Source organism: Oratosquilla oratoria, chromosome 33, assembly GCF_046742065.1.
Source record: "Oratosquilla oratoria isolate Oo_2021 chromosome 33, ASM4674206v1, whole genome shotgun sequence".
Classification (NCBI taxonomy): domain Eukaryota; kingdom Metazoa; phylum Arthropoda; class Malacostraca; order Stomatopoda; family Squillidae; genus Oratosquilla; species Oratosquilla oratoria.
Window position 1 is genome coordinate 6819299 of NC_134809.1, and position 17766 is coordinate 6837064.

At 38.4% G+C, this 17766-nt stretch overlaps 1 protein-coding gene across 9 annotated transcripts in view; it reads left to right on the forward strand.

Moving 5' to 3' along the window:
* Positions 1–17766, forward strand: part of LOC143017732 (E3 ubiquitin-protein ligase SH3RF1-like) — a 211235-nt gene that overhangs the window by 149060 nt on the left and 44409 nt on the right. For 5 of the 9 annotated variants that reach the window (XM_076172526.1, XM_076172528.1, XM_076172532.1 and 2 more), the window contains 5 exons: positions 5699–5786; positions 9926–10062; positions 10520–10685; positions 13693–13749; positions 14929–15072. In XM_076172526.1, coding sequence (XP_076028641.1) covers positions 5699–5786; positions 9926–10062; positions 10520–10685; positions 13693–13749; positions 14929–15072 — 592 coding nt within the window. Of the gene's footprint in view, positions 1–5147; positions 5190–5698; positions 5787–9925; positions 10063–10519; positions 10686–13692; positions 13750–14928; positions 15073–17766 lie in introns of those variants that run through there. The other 4 variants (XM_076172530.1, XM_076172531.1, XM_076172527.1 and 1 more) reach the window with 4 other exon arrangements.

Below are 17766 nucleotides of genomic sequence, written 5' to 3' on the forward strand. Positions count from 1 at the left end.
GGATCAACATGCACAAGTGTAACCAGTGGGACGGTGTTCATGTGTGTGTGTGTGTGTGTGTGTTTGAGGAGGTTTGGCTTGAGGTGTTCAGGAGGCAAAGGTTGTGAAGGGGAAGGTGTATTGGAGTGCCGTTAACGCTGTCGAGGAGTTGATGTTGGAGTATTGCTCCTGTCTTTGTGGCCTTTTGGTAATGGATTATTGAAGTTATTGTTAATGTTGTGGTTTGGAAATATTGTAGGAGTCGTGTACATCATACTGGACGAATAGTGACTTCGTGATAGTGATGGTAGTAGTGGACTGATGGTGATAGAGGTGATCGTGTGTGTGGTGATGGTGTTGGTGTTATTATGGTGATAATAGTGATATTTTGAGTCACGATGCTTCTCGTTATGTTTTCTGTGTTGGTGGAGCATTGGTGGAGAAAATTGGCTGTGCACAAGTGTTGTCACCACCACCACCACCACCAGTCGTTTTCTGGCCTCTCTGTGATCGTCACGCTGACTGTTGTGTGTTTAATACTTCAGAGAAAGTGAGTCTCTCTCTCGACACCTTCTGGTATAGTGCTTTTTGGTTTCTAATTAAAAAATAAAAAGTCGAAGTGAATCGTTAAGGATGAGATAAGTTTTCGTTTAGTTTCGTTTTACCTTGACTGTGACTGGCTGACTTGTTCTTAATTGTACAATACTGAAAAAAATATCAATATTTTCTACCAAACCGTGGAAAAAATCGTTTCGATTCAACTACATCAAGTAGCTTGATTTATGTCCGTTTGCGCTTTCCCCAAAAAGAGTATCTGCACTTGATTTCAGGTTGATACAATATAATTTACTGGATGAAGGTTTCTGAAAAGTAGTAGTGTAATCTACATCATATTGTGAGGCCTGGCTTCATGTGCATGTCACTGAAAATGTTTAGTGTTTCAGTAATAGTGAAGAGACAAATCTCAAGTTGGAAATATATTTGTGTGTGTGTGTGTGTGTATATATATATATATATATATATATATATATATATATATATATATATATATATATATATATATATACACGTTATATTATTTGGCATGCACAACAAGTATTCCTTTGCCAGCAAAATTTGTACAGCATAACGTTTTAGGAAGCACAATAAAAATCCAGCCAAAAATTATGTTGAAAAGCCCGTCATACTTCACGAGATATTTCACTCGCCAATTTATTTATTATTTTCGGTTTTATTATTATTATCATTATATTATTGTTATTATATTATTATTATTATTATTATTATTATTATTATTATTATTATATAATATATATCTCCACCACCATCATCATCATCATATTCATATTCATGATAATTATTGGCGACTACCGATGCTTGCCATTTGTCTTGGCTGTGCTTGCATTAAAGGTGAATGTTTTGACCGCAGCTAAATCTGTCTACGCCCCTGACCCTGTTGACTCACTGGATCGGCTGATAGGTCAACATTGTAAATTTTGTTCTTGCCAATGCAGGACTCGAATATGATCAATCAAAAAAGTACATCCCTCTGCTGAACGAAAGTAGTTTGAGATTAGCAGGAACAATAGAGAGTTAAAAGGATGAAATAGATAAACGGATAAATGAATAGATAAGTTTACCTGTTTGTTTATTGTTTAACTATGCCTATGCATTTATTTATTTTATTTATTATTATTTATATTATTATAATTTTAATTCAATTACTTTTTTTTTTTTTTTGCATCCGACCTAGTTGTGGACCAAAAACTCTCATGTCGGCATGCTCCACCTATGTAATCATTTGTAAATAAATAAATTTAGCCTTGATTGTGTTGCGTCAGTGTATCTTTGTATCTCACATTTTCATTCATATCATGAACAGGACATTCCAATGTCGAAGGAGCCATCACTGTCTAAATATCACCAGTGTGTTGTTAAGCAAAAAATAATGTAACATTAATTGCCGAAGGCCTATAGTTTGGCATTGCCATCTTTATAATGTAGATATCGAATCTCCTTCAGTAGGATTGAGTTTTCGTCCGCCACGCCAAAAACTCGCGGGGTTCGGAAAAAAGGCGAAAAAAACGCCTATGAAAAAAGCTACGGCGGAAAAAATCCCCACATAGGGAACTCACTGGCGGAAAAAAGCCCCACCTTGAAAATACCCAAGCGGAAAAAAAGCCCCGGTTTATAGAAAAGCCCCATTGTACATCGGGACAGATCTCTGTTATTGTTATTAATATAGTTAATGAGGTTATTATTCTCGCTGTTATTAACATTATAATTGTTGTTTTAACTTTTATTAAGATGGGAAGGCTGATCAAGAAGCGTTAAGTTATAATAATGTTTTGGAATTAAGTTGGGTTTTCTTTTGTTGTTGAATATTATCACTTGGCTTCAGCCAGTATACATACGTAATACATACACACATACATACATACGTCTTCTGAGATACAATGTTTGGGGTTTACTATTAACTTTCCAAAGAAAACAAACGTATTGATTAAATTGCATTCTATTTACAGAATAAACAGTGTTTTCAAGTGAAAGCACAGTAGGTTCCATGTATACATACATACATACATACACACACATGAAGCGTTTTGAGGACCGAATTAGTCTGCTATTGTTTATAGGCCAGGAGATATCATGCTAATTTCTTCTTCCTCCTCCTCTTCTCCCTTCTTCCTCATTTGAATATATAAAAGTGTTGCTTCAGTGAGTTATCTACTCGAACATCCGTCCGCGCTAGGGGCGCGGGACAAGTTGGTACAGGAAGTTGTGACAATAATGATGCTGCGCGCCCGTCAACAATTGAAGGACGTGGCTGAGTCATAGCCCGGTAAGAGGGTGACGGTGGGCGGGTTGGTGGGGGTGGAGGGGAGAGATTTGTGGCTGTTCACAACTTGTTTTGTATGATGTTCAGTCTGTTCATTAATCACATCGTTCGCTACGGTAACATATTTTTTTGTGTTTGTCATCTCGAGCTCCAATTTAATGTTTATCACGAATTTAATAAAAAATGATATTGGTTTGGCTGAATAAGAACGAGCATAATGTTTGTGTTGGAGGAATACGTGAGGCAGAACTGGTAATAATGTTAATAATAACGCTGATGATAAGAAAACAATAATAACAATGATAATAATAATTACTAATTTGTAATAGTAGAAAATAATAATAATGATAATAACAGTACTATGATTCATAATAATAACAAACAACAGTAACGACAATCTGCCTTCAGAGAGATTTTTTTATGTGGTGCACCTGGCACATGTCGACTGGTGAAAACGACTCCACTGCATTGTCGGATGATTTCCAAACGGTCTGTAGATCGAAAAATGAAAGTATTTAGCTCGTGGCAGATGACTGCTTTGGAACAGTGTACAATTTGTTATTGTTGTTGTTGTCGTTAGCTGTGGTTTGCCAACGCTTCTATCCTCCGTGGGTTCATGAGTAAACTCGTTCAAATCTGAGTGAATAATCTCGTCGACCTCAAAGAGGCGGACGTATAAAACACAAATAAACAAATTAATAAATAAGTAAATAAATTAATGAACAGTAGATAAATAAACAAACAATAAATAGATCAAATTAATCACCAAAGAAGATGGGAAAAACACGTAGAATGACACAATAGGTTTCAGATAAAATTGTCTCGTACACATACTCTTCTTACTGATTTGGTAATGGACATGGAACTGCCTAGTGTAGGCCTTATGGTCCCCTGCAGTCTCCTTTTTATGTTCTTATGTAAGCACAACCAGTACTCAGATGTCCAGTGAGATTTGGCCCCCCAAGTGGTACTTACTACGTAAACCTATTTATTACTTTAAGATTTCTCATAGACAAGGGTAGCCAGTTTTATATAGCTGGTGAGGATGGGAAGAGGGGTCTTAGGAATCAGTCCTAGAACTCACTTCAACAAAATATTGTTTTGTATTAACTAGAATATTTCTAACATGGCCGTTATTCCTGAGGCATTGAGCGTCCAGTCACAAAAACTCGAAGAAACTTTTATTAGTATTATTACTTGTAAATGAAATACATATGCAGACGATGAAACATTATTATTACTTGTATATGAAATATTGAATTACAATACTGTATATTCAGACACTTGACTCTTTAGCCCATGACTTTAGGTAACTAGGAAAGGTCAGCTGTGCATGAAAGGTGACTGTCACCTGCAGCTGAAATGACCTGTCTGCTGCATTATCTTTCACTTGACCTCAATTTGACCCCAAAAGAGTATGTCCTCATATATTTTTTCACCCACACACGTGACAGCAAAATGCATGTGTGCATAGGTATATGTTCATGTTCATGCATATTATAAATGAAAGAAGATATACATGGTACTACAATATTACCACAGTAATGGTGTGGTAGGATTTCCCTGTAGTGCTTACCAATCTGTCCATTTCTCATGTCTATCTAGCACTTTCGACGGTGGCACTTTTGTTTCTCTCATGGTTAGCGCCAGGTAGCTATTTCATGATATTCATCTATTTCATGACGGGGGAGGATATTCATTCCAATTGCAGCATTGTCTTGAATTATTTTTATAAACAGAGGAACAGCGCAAATCAGCCTGGTCGCCGGTGGTCGGAAACAGGTCGTAAGCTTGGTGTGACTGGGCCCTTAGGTAACTGGTAACAACCACTGGATTGGCCCACAAGTTGTTTTTTGGGTAATTCTGGAGTATAGCAATGTAGGATGAGGTGATTCACCATTGTGCTGGGCTTGTGATTGACAGCTGTTACCCTCATGGATGAGAGCTCAGAGCTCTTATGTGGCCTGATCTATGGGTAAGGCTGACCTTACACACACACACGCGCGCGCGCATATATATACACATTCACAACTCTCGTGGACAAGTTGTGTGTATTTACCTAGTTGTATTTTACGGGAAGGGTGTTTGTGTTTGTGTGTGTGTAAGTCTTTGCTCATAGATTGTTCATATACGAGTCCTGAGTTTTCATCCGGGAGGGTAATAGCTGTCAATTACAAGTCTAACACGTGATTCAAGACCATGGTCAATCACCCCCCCCCCCCCACACACACACACACTCCTCGCCCAACAGTGTGGTACCAGCTTGCATTGTTGTGATGTTTTTCAACCTTTGGTGGGGACCAAACTCAGACCACTTGAATTAGCAGGCAAGGGCTGAGTGTAAATGACAAGACATGTTCCAGATTTGGGTGTGAGTAATCTCAGCAAATCTTATCCACCACGTTTCAGTGTGAAGAAGTACAGTTTCTGTTGGATTAATAGTGTTTGAATATGTATGATTTTTTGTTATGTATCGGCCATTCTCGAGTTCTCTTGACAGTTCTTCTTCTTTTCTTCTTCTTCTTCTTCCTCTTCTTCCTCTTCTCCTCCTCCTCCTCCTTCTCCAATTGTGAACATTATCAATTTGTGTGTGAGTAATGTAAAAGAGTATTTTAGTAATGAATGAACACTAGTCTGGTCTGTGCAACCTTTTTGTACAAACGAAAGAAGGAAACTTATTTTTTTCTTAATTACAAGGATTCATTATTTGTGAATGTGCACTGTATTGCATTTGTATTGTTCAAATTTAGTTTGAGAATAAATCTGAAATAATAACTTAGATCTAGCTGTTGTGTTTTTTATTTTGCATCTGACATTAATGTTTTGATTTATATATTTATTTTTATTTATTTATTTATTTTGTTTTTTTCATCTTTTCAGGTGGTGAAGAAGGATCAGGAGTTGGAACAGAAGGAACAACAGCAACTACAGGGCATGAGCGATGGGGCGACAGACATTAACAAAAGAGGTCAGTCTTTGTGTCCAAAGATATTGATTTAACGTTTTATTTTTATTTAATTTCTTTATTTTATTTTTTATATAAAGAAAGCCTCAGATGTCAGTTGCATTTATAAACACTTGAAATTATCTTTCCTTTAGTGATACAGGTTAGAAGATGTAGACTTTTGTTAAATGCAGGGTTGCATTGCTCATGAGCCATTGTTTGATAAGGTCTAGCTAAAGTGTCCTTTCATGATCATTCAACTCCCTCCCATACTACTGTATAATGTACAGTCACCTATGTGAAGATAATGTTCTGTGACAGCTTACACATTGTAAAAAACACATTATCTAAACCTGTTTTCTTTATAAGAATTAATGTGTATATAGGTGGTTGCTTCACTGTGTAATATCTGCTGTGATTTATTTCAAGTGGATGAGGGGGAAGGGGAGGTAAATTAGCTCTGTCTGTAGTGCCCTGCTGTGGAGATACCATGCCTTGCTGCATTCCCTTTAAAAAAGGTGGCAGGGGACACTGATGACCTTTCATCCACAAGGTGGAAGGGGCCATGGATAGGTTTGGGATGGGTGTGGCATAGGTGTATGCTTTCACTTGGCTCTTGCTCATATAAGGGAGGAAAGACCTTTTGGTATATATGTGTATATATAGTACAAAGGAGAGGTAGTACTGTTGTCGAGTTTCAGTCTCCTTTGGGTGGATGTTAGTCTCCAGTCAAACAATGTCACAAAACTGATCTATAGGGATGACACTGAAGTCAGTAATGTCCTGACTGCATAAAACTTATGCAGTGAAAAACCTCTATGGGGTTGCAAAGGCATGAAACAGGTACTGGTACCATGATGACATAAAACTGAACATAAAATATAATGGCAGCATTTCAATGCAAAGTCTAATATGGTACAAAAAACTAAACAGGACTAAAACCAGTATACATAATTCCATCAGGCTCTCTCCTTTCTGAAGCAGCTTGATCTATACAAAAGGTCAGTGTATCTGCATGCATTTTTGTACCATCAAATTATGGCTTAAAGGTCATCCTGTCACCAGCCACCACACAGAAAACGCATTATCTCATACTACTCCACATTCACTTAAGCAAGTCCATAAAACACTGGGCTAATCCAGCGACTGTGGCCAGATAATTTAGGGCTATGGGGTGTGTGATGTAGAGATCCAGGAAATAGATTGACCAACTGTCATGATTTAAACCTCTTCAGCATAGTGGGATCCCTAGAAAGGGTTCAGATAGATGTCAGGTACTTTTATTCTATTAAAGGATTGTTGATCTTAAAATTTCACATTATGAAGACCTCTGTTGGTCCAGAATCTCCTCTCAAATTAATAGAATTGACTGACTTAAATAGACAAAATATATGGCTTTGGTGCTCAAGAGGTTTATGTGAGGGAAATGAAGTACACTATTTCCTTTCTGTTCATACAAGTAGGAAACTAAGGTTATATTTTTTCATTCTCAAGGCTATCTTCAGTTCTTTAATTCCTTCATCATTAATACATGATTTGTAGATTTTGGTTGCACTAACAATAGGAAATTTAATTCTTTTGAGTGGGTGCTGTTGATTCAAGTTCTTAACTCGTTCAACCTGTGATAATTTATAGATTTTGCAGCAACTTATACCAGATAATTTTATTTGCCTGAAAGGTAGACTTTGGGAAAAGGGGGTCTCCTTTTTTCTTTCTGTCTGTTTTTGCTGCTTCTTGTTCTTCGACTCCTCCTCCTCCTCCTCCTCCTCCACCTCCTCCTCTTTGCCAGGAAATGTGGATCATTGGTTCTTAACCTTTCTCTTTGTATGACCAACTCGTCAGAGTATTTTGTGACCCCCATGATAAGGTTTGCAATGGTCAACTTTGTGGAAAGACAAGATGAAACAGTCCACCTGGGTTCAAATATCAAAGTATTTTTTCCCCAAAGCTCATCAAGACCCCCTAGAGAAACCCCAAACAACCCCTGAACTACTGAACTCATCACGCTGAAGTGTTTAATGAACTAAAATTCACTTCACCTGGGGAACCTTGTCAGCTGAGTAATGATATCTAATTTTAGCCAAAATAAAATCTGCAGACTACAGTCTCCTTAATCACCAAATATTTATTATTTCACTCTAGAGCAGCCTTGTGCTTTGGAAATTGCTGTTAACATTTAGGATCACATGGGGAGAAAAACTGATGACTCATGTAATAGAAAGGTCGCATCGGAGATCATTCCCATTTGGTGGCACTGAACACTTGCTTCAGGCTGCAATCCTCATTAATGAGCCAGTTCATATACTCTTCAGACTTCAGTGTTGTATGTAGCTTTAACCTCAACTACAGCTCATAAATACATTTTGATGCATGAGATTCCTTTAAAGTTAATGAAATCCTTAAGTAGCAGCTAGATTAGAATACAGGAAAACATGATGAAAAGGTTGACTTTGATAGGCATAACTCTGACTGAGAAGTTTTCCCCCCGAGTTGAACAAGGTGTTTTGGCAGTAATTAGAATAAAATATGTAAATATATATTTTGTGGTCTAAGGATTTTACTGCCCAGTCCAGCTGGCCACACACAAAGTTTTTTGACATTGTAGTTATTCCTTGATAAATCACCTGCAACCCAGGATTTTGTTGCCCAGTCTAACTGGCCACACACAAAGTTTTTTGTCTTTGTAGTTGTTCCTTGATAAATCAGCTGCAACCCAGGAGTTGTAAGTCACTTAATGGCAGCACTGAACCTCACAAAATTCAGCATAGCAGAGATTAGAGGTGCTTTAATGTTGATGTGTGCTTCAACTTTGCCACCCCTTTAAGAGGCTATTAATGCATGTGTGTATTTATCAAATTTTATGACATGCAATATAACTTTTGTTTTAGTAATAAAAAAAAAGTTATATCTCATTTGTGAAGTTAGGGTCTCTCATAGGCTAATGAATTTCCCAAATGGCCTTTAATAAGCTGCAGATAACCCTCTACTGAGTCCATCTCTTGAGTAGAAATTTTATTGTTATGCCTGTTATTGGAATTGTTATTATTATTTATGTTGTTATTGTTTTTATTATTACTATTATTACTGCTATTACTACAACTTCCCACCTACTTACCTCCTTATCTATATACAGTGCATGTACATATTAAAGGGACTTTTCCTCACTTATACGATGGGCAGTCAAGTTAAAGTATAGAGCCACCCTACACCCAACCCACACAAATTCAAAACCCAGTTGTCTTTTGTAAAAGAAAGGTCATCCCTGTCCCCCACCACACTACTTGGGACAAAGGCAATGCAGGAAGACACTGCACCTCCACAGTGTGGCCCAACTGTTGGAACTGATTTACTCCCATTGCTTCATTATGTGGTGATCCTCCCTCTCTCCTCCCTTCATCGACATGAGAAATTTATGAAGTAGAAAAGTTGGTTTAAGTCTTCTATAACTACATATCTTTTATCCTAAAAGTTCCTTTGTTATATCCCACCCATATTAAAGTTGGTGAGGCTCATTCATGTTGCTACATGATATCCTTTTTATATGCCATCATTGTATATTATACTCGATTCCAATAAATTACACTCAATTTCTGCTGTGCAGCTTGGTACAGTTGAGAGTCCTGAAGATTCCTCCACACAGGCACCAGCAACATGTAAAATCCTCACTTCCTTCAGAAAGTATTATATTTATCCACTTGTCCATAAGATAGGAAAATTTGGCTCCAATCATTAGAAAGAGCAATCATTCTACAACTATAAAAAAAATCTAAACTCAATAGGGTAAGAAGCTAAGTAGTTATGTGAAGTTGAATTCAAGGAAAAGAAATTATCACACAATAGATGCTGAGCACTTGTTACTACATTGCTGTACACTCATCCTTCCCAGACAGCAACACAAAATCTTTTTACTAAAGGACTTATAGATTGAACTGGTGGTTGTCATCAGTTTCCTGGGGTTATGGGTGTCCTGCAAGAGCAAACCATGGCAACGGATATATTGACTGATTAGTCATATCAGGGTCATTTACTGTATAATGTAATACCCATTATTTTCCAGTGACAGTAAGATCAGTATAGAAGTGTTACACTATCTCACACCAGTGATGTTGTGACAGACTTTTCTTATTGTAATGCTGAAGTACTGAAATAGTTTCTTATTGCAGGTGCAGGTCGGCGATGTCGTGTTGTATTCAGCTACATACCACAGCATGATGATGAGCTGCAGCTGAATGTGGGCGACACGTTGACAGTTATCGAGGAGGTCGAGGAAGGATGGTGGAAGGGTCACTTGAAGGACCAGGTTGGTTTTACTATCCTTTTGTTGTGACAATGGTGGATCCAAATATTGTGTACATCTATTCTTGAGCCAGTGGGAATAAGTTAGTGTGATCATGAATGATATGTGTCTCACTTTTGATTTTTCCTCTAGTTTGTACTAATGTAATCAAATGAAAGGCTATTTGATATGGTTGATATTTGAAAAACAGAAGTCCTTTCTTCCTGTTCTCCTCTTCCTCCTGCTCCTCCTCTTCCTCCTCCTTTTCATCCTCTTCCTCCTCCTCTTCCTTGCCCCAACTTCTTCAACCTCCTCAACTGCATTATCCCACAGTTGGTTTTCCACCAATAGGACCTAAGGTAGTAGTTAAAAAAAAAAAAAAAAAAAAAAAAAAAAAAAAAAAAAAATTCCACGTCTGCAAAATCATTTTTCCGTGCCACTCTTGTCAATTCTTCATGATTAGGATTGCCTTCTTTTGCAGGTGGGAATGTTCCCTTCCAACTTTGTGGAGGAAATTGACAAGGAAGAGCCCAGCCAGAGCATTGAACTTGTCAACAATGTCATCAATAACCAGGCCAAAGATGCAGTCAATAACCAAGGGAACGACATCCTAAATCAACAGGCAAAGGAAGCAAGCAGTAATCATGGTAAGAGCAAAAATGGAATATTGTTGGAAACATTAAATATTTTGAAAGTAGTTTGTTATCATTACAGGCAATGAGATCCAGTAGTTTCACAAGTGATGTTAATTATTGTTAAGGTTGTGTTGAAATTAGTAATAGGTACCTGCAAGTGGTAGTCCATAAGATAGGCATCAGAGAGAATCATTTCCCTCATGCCAATGTTCAAAACATGTCAACACTCTTACATTTATACAGAAGTGTAGCCCATCTCAGGACTGGGCCTAAAATAGGTTTCTACCTTTTTCAACTATATTTCCCCTACCGGGGACCAGTGATGGTTGTGCAAGATAAACGGCAGAGATAAACAACTCCCTGTTGCTTGTCTTTAAAACATGTTAACCCCTTCACCTCCAATTGGAGGTGTAATTCCATATCTCTCTCATTCTTTCTTTCTTGCCAATTATATTTCTTTCACCTTTACACTTAAAGGGAGTTGATGATTAGTTGTTATTCCCCTCTTGCAATTGCCAGTAACATTGAAGCAGTCCCGTCTCCTATGGTAATTTTTTTTATCATACCTAGTCTCAAATTCATGTGCACTTCCAACTCTGTATCCTTGATTCCCAATTATTTTATTTAGATTGGAACTCATGTATTGTTTGAGCTTGGGCTATATCACTTCCTAAGCTATTCCAAGTATTTAGAACAGCTTAGGAAGTGGTATAGCCCAAGCTCAAACACTACATGAGTTCAGATCTAAATATGATCATTGGAAATCAAGGATATAGATTAAGATGGAGCTATACATGCATTTCAGGCTAGGTACAATAAAGAAATAGAGATTAGGAGATGGTATCCAATGAGCGTTGCTCTTTTCATTAATACTACAATTAGGTAAATCCAACATGGACAGTAATCCAATAAATCTTCACAGAGAGATCAGTGGTAGAACCAGAGAAGTCTTACCACCCACAGGTGAGCTGTGGGTGTTCAGTCAGTGAAACTCGATGTAATAATTATATTTATACTTTTTCCAGCAGCCTGTGCCCAATGTTTACAGCAACATTGTTGAAATTAAGAGTTCTTTCAATCTATTACATCCATATTAGAAATAGGAGTGCTTTGTTCATAACTGAAACAAGTTCTGTATCAATAAAAGGGGTATATATTATATCTGAGGAGGGTATCATGAAGAATTTTGTTTTTATTCAAGGAACGATTTACAAAGAGTTAAGTTTGGTGGTTGAACCCCAACCCCAATACTTGTGTTGCTTTCTTTGTCAATGTCATGAACGTACTTATTTCTACCACACTAACAAGTTCCTAATCAGTACCATGATCTAGTAGTAATGGCATTCTGGAAAAGGACTGCATCACTATTGGTATATATTTTGAAGGGGTCAGAATTGGTTACTTCTGATGATTGAGGTAGGCAAGGTTTTGGTGTGGAAGGACGGAGGGCTTGTTTTGGTGTGGAAGGACGGAGGGCTTGATTGTCACCTTCACTTTCTTTGTGACCTAAATACTCATGTTTTTCTTTTACTTTCCTTTTCCTCATAGTAATATTGGTCTAAATATATCAGCTTGCACTAGCACTAGTAACATTAGAAGGTTCATTTGAAGTGATTTTTCTACAAGTATTGGTAGAAACAACTGTGTAATCTAAGTTAATGTGCATCACTTGAAGAAATGCAATTTCATGAACTTGAAAAGACATGCAAGTTTACAGGATGAGTCATGTATCTACGTACATGTATGTTATATATAAATACATGACCCACCCTGTGCACATGTCTTTTCTTTTCAAGTTTGTGATGTTGTATTTTTAAGTATCACTCAAAGGTGTGTGTAATTCAAGTGTTAGTGGTACATCAGGTATATAAGAAGTATTCAGCAAAAGGTAAGGATATTTTTGGGGCTTTTGTAGACTTGAAGAAAGTGTATGGTAAGGTTGATAGAGAAGCTTTGTGGATTGTATTACAGGTATCTGAAGTAGGGAGGAATTTTGTCAAAAACATTATTTTTAATAGTAGTAAGTAATGTATGGTAGGTACTACAGGAATGGATAGAGTGAGAAATGTGGAGGTGAAACAAGGAGCAGAGGATGGAAAGAGCTGTCAAATAAGGTAGGTTAAAGAATGGTGAAGTGGTTTGGGTATATGGAAAGAACGAGTGAAGAAAGATTAATGAAGAAAGTGGAAGTCAGAAGTGGATGGAGGGATCTCATGAGGAAGACCAAGAATGAGGTGGATGGATGGGGTTAAAGAGGGCTTTGGATGTATGAGGAGTGTCTGCTGTGCAGGGAAGTGAGAGTGCAAAAGATAGTTAAGGGACAAAAGATTATGAATGGATGAAAGGACAGTGGGTGCAACCTAAGGAGATAGTTTTCTCTTCCGCTCTGCAAAATATTTTGAGTAGATGAAGAGGTGTGAAGTGTCAGTATATAATGTAGTAGTGGTGGAAACCAGCTGTAGCTGTTGGGCTTCACTATGGAAGCACTGTGTCTCACTGCATTTCCTTCAACCTTAGCATTGTGGTGAGGGACAGGCTCCCTTCATCCACAAAGAGATGAGATGGATTAAAGGGTTTTAGTGTATATGAAGTGAGTATGTAATTTTACTTAGCCACCCCATTTTATAAGGGCCTTTAGTATGTGAGTATAGTAGGTCATGTACAAGGGCCAGGAATGGAGAAAATAAATGGCTTGAGGTGAATGTTGGGATGTCTCAGGGATAGGTGATGTTAACATGGTTGTTCAACATGTATATGGATGAGGTAGTAAGAGGTAAATGCAGTACTGAATAGATTATAAGGAAGGATGATGATAGATTGAATGGAAGTGTGTAGGGAAAGAAGTTTGAGAAATTGGAGAGTTTTAAGTGTTAGGAGTCATGTGTGGTAATAGATGTAGAGGCAAATTATAGAGTAAAGGAAGTAAGTAAATACCTGGATGGGATGAAAAGTGTTATGAGATATAATTATTTAAGGATGAATTCAAGGAGAAGTTGTGTTGATTAATCTATCCCTTTAGGTCACTTGCTGGACACCTGTGATCCACAGGTAACCAACCAGGGGCTCCAATCACTCGGTAAAGAGACTTTGTGTTGTTGTCTGGATAGAGTGAGAGTAGAGCAGTGTAGAATGAGGTGCTATGTGTCTTTTGTGTGGTGGTTGCATCTAAGGTAGTTGAAGTCTTTTGTGTGGCCAATTCTGTGTCAGTAATGTTGGATGGTGATCAGAAGGCAGTTGTGTCAGTGTAGTTATCACTTGCCATAGGAGTGATTTATCAATTTGGTTGATGTCTTAGGGGGACCTTGGTGAAGTATAAAATATGGGGTTTATTTTGTTTGTTTTATGATTGTGTTTTATTTATGTGTTTGTTTTATGATCTGTGTTGGTATCTTTTTGTATGGAGATGTGGGGTGCTGGGAGTAGATTATATATTGTAGATGTTTTAGTAATATATTGCTGGAATTACACTACATATGTAATTTTATATATGTTTGCACCCTATCAAGCCTATAATGCCTTAATGTACACATTGTGGAGCATTTATTTTGTTATCTTAGTGTGTATATCTTTTTGTAGGGAGATGTGGGGTAGTGTAGATAGGTAATTGTAGATGTTTGAGTAGTATGTTGTTGGGGTTAGGCTTTATATGTAATTTTATGTATGCTTGTACCCTATGAAGCCCACTTGATACATTGAAAAAAATTTAAACAAACAAACAAAGCCAGCCCCCCCTCCCCCTTTTTTTCCCCTCAAAAATAAACAAACAAAAAATGCCCCAGAATGTTTGGAGGAAGATGGGCTATGCTTATGTGTCACAAGAGAACACTGTCCCTAGGTTGTCCCATATGGTTCCCTATCAAAGTGGAAGCTTTTTGCACTATAGTGTGATTTGCTCCAACTACTTAATCTATGATATCCATCAAAGCACTGTAATTTAATTTATTATAAAGTCAGCTTTACCAGTTTTTATGGGAACTATCAGATAATTCACTTTACTATTGGGGTGTTGTCTATCCAAATTAATGAAAAAGTGCAGTGAGATTTAAAAAAAAATTTTTTTTTGCTATCGTACGGAATTACTTAGCCTCTCAGATTTTTATTTTTTCCCCTCCAATATCATTTGCATGTATAGCTACTGCATGTTACCACCAGAGAGCCCTATGGCACTTAAACGAACCCCCTGCAATATGGTTCCCCATTGCTTGTCACCTGCATGCAACCCTTGCTGATCCTGGTAATGATCGTTATATTTTAGACAACACCTCCACGGAAGGGGAGGTCCAGCCCCGACCTGTGGTGGGTGTCGGTTACGGCGTGACCCTGTCTGACCTGCGTGGTGATCGTTCAGACAAGCGAATGCTTGCACCATCACCTGCATCAGCCTTCCAGCCTGTCATAGGTATGCTTGTCAATTCCAAGGGCACCTATTTTGAACTGTTGTTGTTCCCAGAAGAAGTTGTGGCTGTCGAATGTGTTGTTTTTTCGTAGCATGAGTGGCTATTTTTGTCTGCCTTAGCCCACTGTGTAGTTTTAGCTTAAATTTATACAGATGTTATACTAGATGCTGGTATGGAAACCTTATCATCTTTGCTGTTGGTAAGTGTTGAAAGGATTCTCTGAATTTGATATTTATATATTAGTTGTTGATATCCTGATAAAATTCTATTTTGTTGAAGTAAGAGAAGGCCATCTTATAAGTAGGTAAGTTAAGAATAATTTTTCATAAAACCACAAAGACAGCATGTTAAAGTAACAGTATGCTACAGATATAGCATTAGGGAGTGAGCAACTTTGCTTTGAATTAGAGTATTGAGGAAATTAGTGAAATGGTAGTAATGTTATCAAGATATCCTTTAGTCTAGGAGAGCTGACCTTGCATTTCTGAATAGATGTCTTTAAAATTATATGAGATCAGCAAAAGGAAAAACCTCTGCACAACCAATATGCCATTTCATGCAGTATGAGGTAATTAGATTTGTACACATACATACATACATATACCAAGGCTTTTTCCCCCCTTACCAGGGGGGTAGCCAAAAAGGACAAGGCACAAAAACATTCCCACCCATTTCATCCCCGAAAACACTCCACACCCCTCCACCCTCCCTCCCATCTTAGCACCTCTTAGATTTGTACACAAAAAGGCCTTTCCCCTCCTATGGAGCAGATGGCCAAGTCAAACCATGCACCCACTACACCTATCCCACACTTGTCCAATGCCCTTTAATTGCCTCTTATATCTAAGGACCTTTTGGATGAAGGGTCATGTCTGTGTCCACCACACTGCTGTGGTCATAAACAATGCAACTCAACAAAGTGCTTTTACAGTATGGCATGACAGCTATAGCCAAACTCTGTCACCTTAGACAACTGGCTCACTTCCCACTTCTCTTTCACTCTCATCGTCACCAAACCCCTGCTAAGCACACATGTTTACCTCCCTCACCAGCTGATTCATATACACATTGAACAACCATGGCTACATTACACAACCCTGGTGCATCCCCACCTTTACTTCAGGCCATTCACTTATTCCATTCATGGCTGTCACACAAGCTCTACTGTTCATATAATTTTATTGACACCCTAAATAGACTTTCCACCTATCTCGTATATCTGCAACATATTTCATAATGCTTCTCCGTCCACCCTGTCACTTGCCATCTTCAAATCAATGAAATATTAAAAACGTCCCTACCTTTTGCCAAAAATTGTATTTCTGCCTTCACACAAAGACTTGATATCTACACCCTCTTCCTCTTCAAAACTCACACTCTTCTTCCTAAACTATTCCCTCTGTTCCTCTCCTGATCCTCATAATCAACACCCTTCCATACACCGTACTGACTACACTTAACAGACTGATCTCCATAAAACTACTATAATCAAGTTCCTTTTTGTACAGATAACCTTTAGATCATAACTATGCATGTCACACAAACCAGTAAGTCTATTGGAAAAATGCAATTGGTTCTTTATTTTGCCTAAGTCTATTCAACTTTACCCAAACCTATACATACATATACCAAGGCTTTTTCCCCCTTACAAGGGAGGTAGCCAAAAAGGAAAAGGCATAAAATCATTCCCACCCACTCCATCCCTGAATACACTCCACACCCCTCCACCCTCCCTCCTATCTTAGCACCTCCTGGATGACGGGTCATCCCTGCACCTTGTCCACTGCCCTGGGTCAGAAGCAGTGTTGCAAGACACAGCACATCCAGAGCAAGGCCGCTTCATTAAATTGACGACCCCTCCTCTCCGTCCCCCCATGCATAGAAGAAGACGGGGAGAAATCCCTTCGGGCTGCGTCAAATTTTGCTCACACATGCTACCTCACCCCCCATCCCCCCTGCCCATTCCACCTCATGCATCACAACATCATCCATATACAACCATTCTCCATTCACCCCTGTCTTCTGTCCTCTCCCGTCCTTCCTCAACAGACATTCCCCTCTTCCCCAAAGCCCCCTTCACCCCATCCATCCACCTCATCCTAGGACGTCCCCTCATGTTTACTCCCTCCACATCTGCCTTCCATACCTCTTTTACCAGTCTTTCTTCACTCATTCTTTCCATGTGTCCAAACCATCCTAATACTCTTTCATCAACCCTATCTCCCAACTCCCTTTCCACCCCTGTTCTCCTCCTCACCTCCTCATTTCTCACTCTATCTAGCCTAGTAACCCCCATCATACTTCTCAGAGACCTCATCTCAAACACATTCAAACTCCTTCTCTCTTCCTCTCTTATGTTCCATGTTTCTGCCCCATACAGTGCTGTTGGCACAATCACTCCTTCATATAGTCTCCTCTTAGCATCCATTCCCAAATGTCTGTTCCTCATTACACTTTTTAATCCACCAAGGCATTTACCCTCTTCTCTCAATTTACATTCTACCTCCACCTTCACTCCACCTTTTCCTGCCACATTTGCACCGAAGTATCTAAAAATATCCACTTCCTCCAGTCGCTCTCCTTTAATGCTCACTTCCAGTCTGCTGCCACTTTCACCCCTTGAACATCTCATCACCTTACTTTTACCCACATTTATCTTCAGCTTTCTTCTATCACACACTCTCCCAACTCTGTCA